This window comes from Pavona decussata, unplaced genomic scaffold (genome assembly GCF_977016875.1).
Source record: "Pavona decussata unplaced genomic scaffold, jaPavDecu1.1 SCAFFOLD_38, whole genome shotgun sequence".
In the NCBI taxonomy this organism is placed as follows: Eukaryota; Metazoa; Cnidaria; class Anthozoa; order Scleractinia; family Agariciidae; genus Pavona; species Pavona decussata.
In genome coordinates, this window is record NW_028145460.1 from 5,243,936 (window position 1) to 5,256,495 (window position 12,560).

Sequence of the window (12,560 nt, forward strand, 5' to 3'; positions counted from 1 at the left end):
GCTTTCCCGGAAAATCCACATCGTGCTCGTACGAGCTTGGATATCAAATTTCAGGTTACGTAAACTGCATCTTTACGCAAGACTATCCAGCGATTTACAAACATTCAAGTATTCAAATGTGACGGAAAGCACGATTAACGAATACTTGACTACAGCCACCTCTGGTCTCTCTTTTTACGCAAGACTATCCAGCGATTTGCAAACATTCAAGCATTCAAATATGACGGAAAGCTACATGATTAACGAATACCTAACTACAGCCACTTCTGGTCTCTCATTTTTTGGAACACTTTTCATCATAATTTCGTTTTTCGCATGGAAAGACATTCGAACTACATCGAGGCGAATTCTAGTTTACATTTCAACCGCAGACTTCTTTACGTCTGTAGCGACTATTGCAGCCATCACAAGCTTTTGGATTAGCGGACGGGAAAGCAACAAAGTTTGCGTTGTTCAGGGCATCGTCGGGACTCTTTCGGTGCTGTGCTCGTTCTTTTGGACGGTCTTCATGGCCTTGTATCTTTACATCGCTGTTTGTAGGAAGAATTCTCGTTTGGCTCAGAGACTAATGCTTTTGTTCCATGTGTTTGGATGGGGAATTCCTGGAGTTATCGTCTCCATCGCTGGCTCAGGAAACAAGTTGGGGGACAATGACAATAAAGTCACTTCGGGATGGTGCTGGGTTAGTGGAGAATTAGAATGGAAAGAGCAAGTACTCTGGATGCTGTTGGCTGGAAAATTATGGGAGATCATGGCGTTTTTCGCAATAGCTGTTCTGTATGCTTTGATAAAACGAAATATGGCAAAAGAGGTAAGCTTGACAAATAACGGTATGGCCCATGAACCCGTAGATATAAGCGCTTATGCATGCGTGTGCCACTTTTCAATCCGACTTGAAATAAAATTGATGATGATGATAACGATGAAGATGACAAATGATGATTGTGATGATGATGATGATGGTGATGATGATGATGATGATGATGATGACGATGATGACGATGATGATGATAATCACGAACAGACCTCTTGGTACCTGTGAGTAGCAAAGGTTTTTTTTTAGTGATCTGCATAGGAGCAGCAAATCTGCGACAGTGGAGCACTTATTTCACCAGAGGATACAAATTTATGGACTGGATATATAGACCTCCAAGTAAAGGCACCTTTAAGTGACTGGGGCTTAACTACCCTAAATGCCCCGATTATCATCATCATCATTGTTTTTGTTGTTATTATTGTCATTAATTGCCATTGTTACTGTTTTTGTTGTTGTTGTTATTATTCACAATAATTAATAATAGTAATAGGACTGAGTGAAGTCCAATTCAGTCTGTAATCATACGAGTGACGACCATGAGGTGGGAGTCCAATTTTTTAATCGCAGTATTATGATTACAGACCAAATTGGATGACACAAAGTCCTGTTGTCAATAATTACTAAATATCATAACTCAAACAAAATTTGAGAAAAAAAGCCAACAGTTTAACTTTTTGGTGAATAAATAGAGGACAACAGTTGAGTTAAGTTTCAAGATCAATTTAATTACAGTGCAAATGACACATACTAAATATACCAGGCGTGATGCGTCAACTGTCCAATTAGTAATGCTCAAATAGGGCCTGCTGATAACCAATCAGATTGAAGAATTTTGCTATAGTTATGATTGATGCTATTATTATCATCTAACCAGTTTTAACCTTGGATGGTGGGAAGTTGATTTTTCTGTTTGTTTTCATTAAATCTGGCAGCTGGTGTATATTTGCAGGGATGTATTAATTGAGAATTTTTGACCTGCCACAATCCTACTAAGATCTGTAATATCAAAGGTATCCAGCCCAGTGTGGACTTGATTCAATATTTATTTAGACATAAAAAGTCCTTACAACAGAACCTAATTATCATAATTTTTGTTTATCCTCAGCTTAATCAAAGAGATGGACTTCTTACACGAAGCACTGTGGTGCAGGCACAGAGGGCAGAAAGGAAGTTGATATGTGTTCCCTTGATGTTTGTATTCTGTCGCATTTGGGGGACCGTAAGATTTATCCTGATGGTTGTCAAAGGACGAGAATACACAACAAGCAATTGGCTACTTATTTTGCAGGTCAGTGGGTTGAAGGAAGTCTCTTTATTTCTGCTGAAAGTCTTACTCGGAAGAAGGAAATTCCGAGTCCCAAACGGGAATCTAACCCATAACCTAACAGATTACGGGTATGAATGCTCCACTACTGAGCCATGGGAGACTAGACTGTTCACAGTCCCCTATTTTTCTGTGGGATTTTCGAGACTTGTACGCTTCTATCGAACTCCCGCCATCTTGCTTTGTAATGCTCAGTGAGCGCATCCTGGGGAGAGTGTCTAAACTACCGAGGGGCCCTAGTCAGGGTACATTGAGTGGGGAGGAAGGGGCGCCTCCTCCTGCCTCCCCACTCCCGCTCCCCTCGGTAGTTTAAACACTCTTCCCAGATTGTGCTCGCCTTTACAAACAAAGTTGGCGGGAGTAAGATTGAAGTGTACAAGTCTTGAAAATCCCATGGAAAATAGGGGACTGTGAACAGTGTAATTGATGACCAGTGAGGTGAGCAAAGTCACCTTAAAGTGAGTTGTAGTTGTTGGTTCCTGGATGATGTTGGTCTGCTGCATGTGAAACATAACCCCAACTAAACCGATGACTTCAAAGGGTGTCCCATAGCTCAGACAGTGGTAAAGCATTCGAACCAATAATCTAGAGACCAATAAATGAAGAAGTGAAATCTTGTCACTATTGACACCACAGGGACACAAAGAATTTGTGTTTAATCCACCCCCCCTCCCAATTTAAATATTTTTTTATTTATAGGTACTGCACACCCAAATCTCCAGCCTATTACAAAGGTGTATGAATCAGGGGCTTATGACCAGCATATTATGGTATTCAAGAAAATGGGATAGAGGTGTGCAGTTTTCGTAAATTAGTGTAAAATTGGCTCGTATCCACAGAATACCCAGTTGAGCTGTCTAGTTCTTATGTTGTTTATTTTTGTATGTATTTATTAATTTTGTACTTTTAGGGAATTGGAGACAATGCTCCAGGGTTTGCCAACTTTCTTCTCTTCTTTCTCTTCACTGAGAAATGTCTTGGGCGCTTTCATTGGTGGTTTAGATCTTGCGCAAACTGTTTTACAAGAAACCGTCACCATTCTAGCTCATTAACTGTGTACTGTGATGAAGTGACAGCACAGGCACCGCTTATACAACAGGGCGAGACGAGCAACAAAAACAACCATCGACATTTTACTGCACCTGTGAACAGTTATTCCTCCATACAGAATGCTTTGACGACTTAGATGGTAGAGAGTTTGAGAGTGTAATACTGGTCCAGGTTCATTCTTGGGCTACGGCATTGCAGAATCAACGCAACTAAAAATATATTTGTACACAAAATAAGCACCAGCATGTCAATCGTGGCACATAAAATTTCACCAGTGGAGCCCATCTTCCCGTTTCACACTTGAGTAACTTTTTTGAACATGACTGTACCTTAGTACACAAAACATTGGTGACACTTAAAATTAATCGATTTTGAAAAATCTATTTAGAGGCACTTTAATTTAGCAATTTTGTTTAAATTTTGGAACTTAAGTCACTTAATTTTTGTAATTTGACAAACCAAAAATTTGGCAAATTTATTCTAAAGTAGAATTGTGTCAAATGTGTGATACACATGTGTTGGCTGTCGATCAGCATGATCGCAAAAAATTGCCAGATGATAGTAGTCTAATAATAATTATCAGGTTAACTATAAATATATATTTATTTATTAACTATTATTATTCTGTAGAGTACCTGTGTGGAATCACATTAATCCACTGCCAATAGAAATTGGGGCCACTGGTCGTCAATTAATTTTAGTTCTCGAACAGATTAGATCCTGTGATAAGGGAAGCAGAGTCACTGACTGCTTGTAAACGTGGACTGTCAAAAGCCATTTTATGATCCTTTTATAGTTCTACTTTTAACTCTTGTATATATATTTTTTCATTTCTTGTTTCTTGTTTCTATATTTAATTTAGGTTTTCATTTGTTCTTGTAATTTTTAGAGGACCCTTCTGTAAACCACTTTCGTGATGTTGGTTCCAGTCCTCATTAAAGATTACCCTCAATTTTTATGATGATTAAATTTAGATTAGATTAAATTTGGTGCATTTTTAATTTAGTGATTTTTTGAACAATCAGGAAATTTGCAAAATTTAAATGTTGCCAAACGTGTTATAGTGGAAATCCACGCAAAGATCTTCAGCGTAAGCTACATAAAAAGCAGGAAAGTTCCCAACTGTGCCACATTTCTGGGGGGGATGTTCTTGCAAACCCAGTCAGTTATACGTTATACCAGTATATATGCTTTATTTTCATAGCTGATATGTTAATAACAGTACTTAGTCAATTTCTTGTTAAGTACTTGACAATTATTATTATGATGCACGAGGTTGCAAGCTACAAAAATGACTTGCCATAACAAAATCAGATTCCAGCATGCATGTCAAATGAGAGTATTCTTCATGATTAAATTAAAGGTGTTCCTTTCGGGCTAATTTTAGGGCATGTGCGTTATTTATCAACAGGGGTAGGGGTAGGTGGAGAATGATAGGGGTGGGCTAAAAAAGTTTGGCATGGCATTCCTATGAGTGGGGTGGGGGGAATATTTTGGCTCTGTAGAGGGGGGTCAAAAAAGTGATTTGGTTCTCAACCTAGTGCCAACTGATATTCGAGTAAGTAACATAACCCAGTTAAAATTTGCCAGAGAGAAAATTATGAAATTATTTTGTATGTGGTTAAACATTAAGCAATAGCTTAAAAAGAGGCTGCTCTATTTTTGAAATATATAAAGTATTGTTGATACATGTAGTTGACAACAACATGTCAACATTTAGTTTGTAGTACATAGTATTATTGGAACGCTTTGTAAAATTGAAAGGAGAACCTAAAACAAGGACATAGTACATTTTTATATTATTATATGGCTAAGGCTAATGGCCGATATAATGCATGCTCTGATTGGCTAAGGGTGAGATCAAAGCAGGGCATTACATACCTATAATGCCCACGGGCTGATTATGGATTATGCAAATTATTATAATAATTAGAATAATTTGCTTAATCCATAATTATTATGCAAAATATTATTATCAAGAATAATAATTCAAAGACTAGTACTTCATTCACAAATGATGATGATAGATATGCATTTATGATTTAGAGTAATTAGTATGCAGTGGGTGGGGCAAAAATTTTTATGACTACTCCTTACAGGGAGGGAGGGAGGGAGGGGCAAAGAAAGTTTTCCTTTATGGTCAAGGGGGGCATACAAAGGTTTTGTGACAATGCATTTTCCCATTCACCAGCAAACCACCCCACCCCCCCCCCTCCCCTGTGGATAAATAATGAACATTCCCATAGATCAGTGTTTTTGTGTAAAATGCTAAAATGTCCTCGCTTCAGGTGATCTACTTCATAACCATAATATCCTTAAGTGGCTTCCGTTTGATGTCTGGTACCATTGCATCATGGGCAGGGTAACCAACTGGAAGCAGCAATATCAGTTTCTCGTTGACCTTCCTTCCCAGTAAATCTCGCAAACGAGGTCCAGCATTCATGGGTGTAGACGTGACGGTTACCAGTCCAGCATTCTGTTGAAAGAACAATTTGAAAGGTTTTTGGTGTTGCCCATTACTACCAGGCAGTTGTATCTTGAAATTCTCAGAGGTACTTCAGGGACTGATAACTGTACTGTTGATCATTTTTAGATGAAACATAACGTGGTACATAAATGTAAAAATATGAAACATACAACTGTGGATGAAAGATCAAATAGCAGAAAGATCCTTGCAGTTATTAAAAGAAAGCCTGTTCGCAACTGCTTAAGTTGCGTAGTAACTGCGAGGATCTTTCTTCCATTTGATAGTGTGTCATATACTGTACAGAAGCTAAACTTTTAAAGCGGTTTTCAATTGAGTGTCGAAAAGTAATTAAGAGTTTGCTTTGGTTTTGCTTTACTAGACACTATATATGGTAGGCAAAGTTTGTGTCGTTTTCTCAACCAATGGGATTAAGCCAAACCAAAACCAATCGTGCTTGGTCGCACATGTTTTGCCGTGCTTGACGCAGGATACATGTATTTGCTTTGATTTCTGTGCTGTTAACATCTGTTGTGATTGGCCAGAGAAATTACTTTGGTTTTGATTTTACAACACTCAATAGACCATTTCATTTTCTGATGTATTAAAATACTAGCTTGGCTATGAGGCTTGGGGGAATAAATGAATCTCATTTTGTTACAGTAGCATATATTGCACATATATAATATAACATATGGGAGAGTCGCCCCTCCGTGCAGCTCACAGTGTGAAATTTCAGCCGTCTCAGGTTAGGGAGAGGAGGGGAGAAGGCTGACATTTTAGAGTATGATAATTTATGAATATAAGAACATATTTTGAACTGCAGACAAAATATCAAATAGAAGAAAGATCCTCACAGTTAGTACGCAACTTAAGCTGTTGCGAAAAGAAAGCCTGAAAAAAAATTCAGGCCTCAGAATGGGATTCAAACCCATGACCTCTGCGATGCCGGTGCAGTGCTCTACCAACTGAGCTATCAATGAAGCCAACTGGGAGCTGGTCATATAGTGAGTTCTTAATATACTGGTGAAAGATGAATAAATTATCATTACTATATGAAACATATGCAGTCCAGGATCAGATGTTTTGATACTAATTACCTGAATGGCCGCCAGAAGAAGGCCAACTGAAATGCATACACTCATTTCATTGTAGTAATGTGTTTTCTTGCTGCCATCTTCTTGCAACCCATAGACTTGTTTGAACACAAGAATGAGGTAAGGTGCACTGTTAAGGTATGGTTTAGCCCATGTTGTCTTCACAAACTCTAAATCCTTTACCCACTGTTCTCCCATTCTTTTGGAATAATTCAGATATTCTTCTTCTTCCACAATTGTGCGGATCTCTGCTTTTAGTGACTTGTCCTTGACAACAACAAAGGTCCAAGGTTCTGTGTGAGCTCCACTGGGAGATGTCCCTGAGATGTAAATAATAGTAATAATAATAATAATAATAATAATAATAACATTTCTAATGTGCAAATTTCATGAAATGTTCAAATGCGTATGACAAGATCAAAAACGGAATAAAAACGAATAAAAAGTTTTTAGCTTGGCTTTAAAAGTACTAACTGTGGTGGCGCCTCTTATGTCAAATGGTAGCTCATTCCAAAGTTTCGGTGCAGTAATAATAAATAAATAATTTATATACTATATAAATATTACTATATTAATATAATCCTAATAAATAAATGAATAATAATAAATTAATTAATAATTTATGAATAATAATTATTGTTAGTGATAATACAGTCGAACCTGTATTAAGCGGTCACCCTCGGGGAATGGCTAAGTGACCGCTTAATGCAGGTTGACTGCTTAATACAGGTTGTACAAAATACAGGTCAGAACACGGCGAAAATGCTATTTTATATTACAGTTAATGACGTAGCTAGTGTACAGCTTATGCATAAAAGCGCTCCAAAAAAATCACTTACTTGGTTAAAAGTAACTGCAACAATAACATGGTTTGAGAAAAATAGAACATAGAAAGGGACTAACAAAACAGAAAGAGACCATTGAATTCAGGAAAGGCCATCATTAAAGGTAAGCGCGTAAACAGATGAGGTGGCTATGGTCTAGAAGTGCCATGTGAATATCATTTTTAAGGGGATGACTTCTCGTGCACTTGGCTTAAACAGAAATTAATGAAAGAAAATTTCGATCCGCAATGATGGCAAGACTTTGACCTCAAGGCAGAAACAGTAATGTTCGAGTAATGTATACGTATTCGGCGATTTAATGATTTGTGAAAATAAACAAGGAAATCAATTACCTGGTGTGCTATTTGTACTTATTTGAACTACTGTAGTATTTGAATGGTTTTCTTTTCCAAAGTGGCCGTTTAATACAGGTCAAGACAATTGAAATAGCTCGTCGGGACTTAGCAAAGGGTGACCGCGACCGCTCAATAGAGGTGACCGCTTAATAGAGGTCAAAATTACAGTAATTAAGGGAAGTAATTTTCGGGACTTTGACAACTGACCGCTTAATAGAGGGTGACCGCTTAATACAGGGCCACTTAATACAGGTTCGACTGTAGTTCATGCATTACAAAGTGTCATGGTAACTTTTGTGATCTGAATTGAATTATAACATACCAGAGTGCCCTAAGTGGGGGGGGGGGGGGGTGTGTGGGATACTGCTCTCCAGGGCCGGTTTGTTCAAAAGCCAATTAATGCTAATCCACGATTAAAAGTTAATCGAGGTTTTCCTCATTGCTCATTAAAATGGGTTTAATTTCCACTTTTAAAAAGGTAAAGAAAAGTCTAAGTAAAAACTGAGGGTCGAAAATCTTTTGGAAGAATCTTTGTTGATTAGCCATTAAACTCGAGTCAAAGTTTGCGTTAATCCAGTATTAGCTTAATTGGGCTTTGAACAACTAGGCCCAGGTGTCTTGCCAATCTGGCTAAATAATTTTCAAGCAAAAATATGTAATTCCCCATACTTTCCTTTGGGGTTAATGCCAGCACTCAATCCCCCCCCCCCCCTTTCCCTCCCTTCCCCTGTCCTGGGCATAATTGGTCTAGCGGAAATTATTTGAGCGTGGGATATTCCTGGTTTTTGGGAGTTGACAAGGATTTCGCTTTTGTGAAAGAATGGCTCACCCAAGCAAGCTTCAAAATAGTCTTTGAAGATGCCAAAGAAACGGCTGAGTGACCTCTGAAGATGGGAATTTTCAAAAGCTCAAATGCTCGGGAGGTGGGGGGGGGGGGGTGAAGTTTCGAACTGATAGGGGTATAAGTAAAAGGAGTATAAGCCAAGTACAAAATTTTAAAATGTTGTAAATAGCTCATATTTGGGCAAAGCCAAGCTGGGTGGCCGGGGGAAGGCACCAAAAATATTATATCTATAACTGTTTTTACGCTGGGAAGATCGATTTAGATTCCCTAGGGACGTATGCAGGCTGCAGACTGCAGATTGCAGACTGCAGACTGGGTATAAAATGCAGACTGAGCCGAAACCGCCTCTTCGTCAAATACAGGATACATTTTGAATTTTTCAACTTAGCTTACACTGGTGTCATACAATCGTCTTTCGAGATCATTTCCCTTGAAATTGACATTATTTTATTCTTTACGAAAAGCGTCATTCTTGAAATAAACAACCCCAAAGCATGACGTAAGCAATAACACGGACACATGACCTTTACTTCGCATGTGGTTGACCTTTTCACCGCTTTGCGTCAACATGACATCGGCGATATCGACAAGTGGCAGTCAGGGTGGTAGTAAAATAATGTTTTTTGAATAAAATATGTGTTCGTGTATTGCTAGGATACTGAAAGTGTACAATTTGTCTTTGACAAACTTCGTTAATATTCAAAGAAACAAGATGCCCCTCTAATGGCATTACACGGAATGCTTAATGTAGCCCCAATTATTCCCCATTGTATGTTTCGCAGATATTTAAAAACTATCCTCCCTTGGCAATTGAAATAATTGTCTGAATGGCTTTATTCAGATATATTGCGTGATACTTATCGTTGTGTAACGAGGAATCATACCAGAAATAACTATGCAAAACGTCATGACCCCGCTGAACTGGTCTGGCCTCCTCTAGCTCTTATCCTTTGCGTTGATTATTCGATCTGTTTTTTAAAGCGGAGTTTCTTTGCTGTGAACTCTCCCAATTTCCACCGTTTCAACTGTAGAGTACTACCTAGGAGTTATTATTTCAATTCACTGCTTGAAAAAGGTTTGTTTTCTCTCTAAAAACGGCAGATCAGAGTCTTAAATTCATACATGTGGCCGCCATTGAACAAAAACAACTTTTCGAAATGATGACTTGCTTTGACGTCACACAGGTAGAGATAAGTGGGTCCCCTCCCTCGTGATATAGGCACCGATAATGGATTTTGATTGGGCTGTTTTTGTTCAAGACAATCAGAACAATTAAAATCCCTTCTGGGAGAGGGCAGAATTTAATCAAGGTTTAATGAATAAATCAAATGATAATTTGACGCCACACAGAAAGGGATGAGTGGGTCCCCTCTCTCATGATATGTGCCCGAATAATAGATTTTGATTGGCCTGCTTTTGTTGAAGACAATCAGAATACATCCCTACCAGGGGAAGGCATATTTTGATGCATAAATTAATGTGGCGATTTCTGACTATGAGGAAGAAAAAAACAAAAAGATACCCGACCGAAACCTAGACACGGCCTGCCCTGCGGGCATTCCGTGTAACTAGTAAAATCTGTCGATGTCAAATTGCTTGCCCCCCTCGGAAATCAAGTCTGTTTCCCCTCATTATGATAATTATGAAAACTGTCATGGGCGTAATTGTTTACGAAAAGTGATTAAGCTCGAGTCTTCTTTGAGAAGAAAGGGCCTCAGGAGATGAAAGCTACCAAATCGAGATAAAGAAAACAAGCTGTTGCGAAATGGGTCAAAAATAAGGTCAATTTCGTGGGAGATGATCTCGGAAATGTGATTGCGTGACACTAGGGTTAGTTGAAAATAAGGGACTGGTCATAAAGTACAGGGGGGGGTGGGCTGGAAAAAAAGGGGGGGTGGGTCACTGTTTTCATGCATGTAAAAAGGGGTGGGCTAGCAAAAACCATGCATCATTAAAGGGGTGGGGCACATAATATTTTTGCACATGTTTTGCATCAAATGGTGCCTTTTGCCAGTAAAACTGTGAAATGTATTAACAGTAAAAGCACAAATTATAATTGTGTAGTTTCAGAAAATATCCATCCCCCATCACAGAGGGAATTTATAAAAGGACGCCCTACCGCCAGGAACTTCCAAGTTTCTTTCATACAATCTCTGTAATTTTGTTCTTTCTCTTACCACCATCCCCTCCAGAATCTTGAATTCCCTCCATGGGTGGGGTAAGGATATTTTCTGGAACTACACATTCTATCAAGAAAAGGGCAAGTTCACTCGCATCCATTAAAATGAACAACTATGATTCCATGTGGTTATTAATGATACATATTAGATGCACATTATCTTCTCAAAATCATTTCAGGTATTTCAACAAAAATAGATCTCATGCAATGATAAACTTCAAAAACAAGACTTTGTGCATGTGTGCTCCTTCCTCTATCATACTTGTCCTCTAATTTGTCTAGTTTTATGTATAGTCTTACCTTTATTTACTAGGGGTGGGTCATTTCATTTTTTACCTGAAAAATATGGGTGGGCCATGCATTATTCTGCAAAAATATGAGGGTGGGTCACACAAAACTAGCCTTCGTAAAAATGAATTTTTCCAGCCCACCCCCCCCCCCGGTACTTTATGACCAGTCCCTAAAAAATGTATCCTGTATTTGACGAAGAGACGGTTTTGATATCAGTCTGCATTTTGTACCCAGTCTGCAGTCTGCAGTCTGCATTTTATACCTAGTCTGCATTTTATACTGACCGGACGTTCAAACTAACCTGCAGTTTTGATGATATTTTCTACGACCTCCAAAGGAACATCTTCGTCGCTAATTTTCCGAACAGTCCGTCGTTTATTCATCTTCTCGTAAAATTCCGCCGATCTCTTTTTCATTTCGTCCTCGGACACGCGATCGTCGAACCAGGGGTAAGGTATATGCGCATCGCCTTCTCCAGCGAGTTTAAAGTCTAACGGACCTGCTTGGGGTGTAGTGTCGGGGTCGCGGTCTTGTTGGGGATCGACATCAACAGTGAAGCTGGGTTTTCCTGGTTGGAAAACTTTCCTTATTAACTCAGCAATGATGATTCCTGCCAACAGCGTGGCGATATATGGCCAGTAACTGGCTAGAAAAGGTGCTGTTAATTCCATTATCACCAAGATCGCGATCTCGGAGAGGAATTCATGTATGACCCCATGAAAAGGGTCTGGGTTAGGGTTGGGGTGGGGGGGAGGGGGGGGGGGTCGGGGAGATCTGGGAGGAGATGTACCGAGTAAGCTTGGACACCTTATGAGGTTTACACAACGAAGTATGCTTTGATCGTGTCAGTTCTGTACAGCCCCCGAAATGATCCCCAGCCCTGAAGTGATCCCCAAATAGGCCCCGAAATGATCCCGAGCCCGAAATGATCCCCACTTTTCTTCTTGTCTACCCTGAAATGATCCCCAAGGAATTATGGAATGGTGATTAAACATGGGACTGTGGATTGCTCAATAATTAGGGAAAGTAAAGATATTTTGGCGTATGTAGTAAATAGATTTACGGCGCCGATATTAACAACTAAAAGAGAATAAAGTAAACTAAGAATAGGGAAAATTTTGCAATAAATGCAATTTGTAGAAATATTTGTAACTGAAGCTAATTAATGTTTTTATGAAAGGTGGACTGCAACCTTACCGGACACATGCAACCACATAACAGGAACGACTTTAATCCTTAATAGGTATGTATAACTTACTAATAAAATTGATCACATGACAGCAAACAATAGAAACAGATACGAAAATATTAACG

At 38.9% G+C, this 12,560-nt stretch overlaps 2 protein-coding genes across 3 annotated transcripts; one reads left to right on the forward strand and one right to left on the reverse strand.

The window, feature by feature from the left end:
- Positions 1-32: 32 nt before the first annotated feature.
- LOC146483784 (G-protein coupled receptor 157-like) lies at positions 33-3,695 on the forward strand. Its single transcript, XM_085105921.1, has 3 exons — positions 33-811; positions 1,923-2,105; positions 3,052-3,695. The coding sequence occupies exons 1-3, from the start codon at positions 221-223 to the stop codon at positions 3,325-3,327; spliced, it is 1,050 nt and encodes a 349-aa protein (XP_084962047.1). The 5' UTR covers positions 33-220; the 3' UTR covers positions 3,328-3,695.
- Positions 3,696-3,878: 183 nt separating this feature from the next.
- On the reverse strand, positions 3,879-11,968 carry LOC146483785 (iodotyrosine deiodinase-like). Of its 2 annotated transcripts, none has more exons than XM_085105923.1 (3): positions 11,548-11,968; positions 6,756-7,072; positions 3,879-5,727 (listed from the first exon to the last, which is right to left on the reverse strand). In XM_085105923.1, exons 1-3 carry the CDS (start codon positions 11,915-11,917, stop codon positions 5,485-5,487), a joined length of 930 nt encoding a protein of 309 aa, XP_084962049.1. In that variant the 5' UTR covers positions 11,918-11,968; the 3' UTR covers positions 3,879-5,484. The 2 variants fall into 2 exon arrangements, with proteins under 2 accessions (XP_084962049.1, XP_084962048.1); XM_085105922.1 differs by having other exon boundaries at positions 3,879-5,667; positions 11,548-11,967.
- Between the last annotated feature and the right edge of the window lie 592 nt (positions 11,969-12,560).

Coding starts and splice junctions, on each gene's coding strand:
- LOC146483784 (XM_085105921.1), top strand. CDS start 221: ATGACGGAAAGCTACATGATTAACGAATACCTAACTACAGCCACTTCT. Junction 812..1,922: donor AACGAAATATGGCAAAAGAG/GTAAGCTTGACA, acceptor GTTTATCCTCAG/CTTAATCAAAGAGATGGACT. Junction 2,106..3,051: donor ATTGGCTACTTATTTTGCAG/GTCAGTGGGTTG, acceptor TTGTACTTTTAG/GGAATTGGAGACAATGCTCC.
- LOC146483785 (XM_085105923.1), bottom strand. CDS start 11,917: ATGGAATTAACAGCACCTTTTCTAGCCAGTTACTGGCCATATATCGCC. Junction 7,073..11,547: donor AAATATCATCAAAACTGCAG/GTTAGTTTGAAC, acceptor TTTACATCTCAG/GGACATCTCCCAGTGGAGCT. Junction 5,728..6,755: donor TTCTTCTGGCGGCCATTCAG/GTAATTAGTATC, acceptor GAGAATTTCAAG/ATACAACTGCCTGGTAGTAA.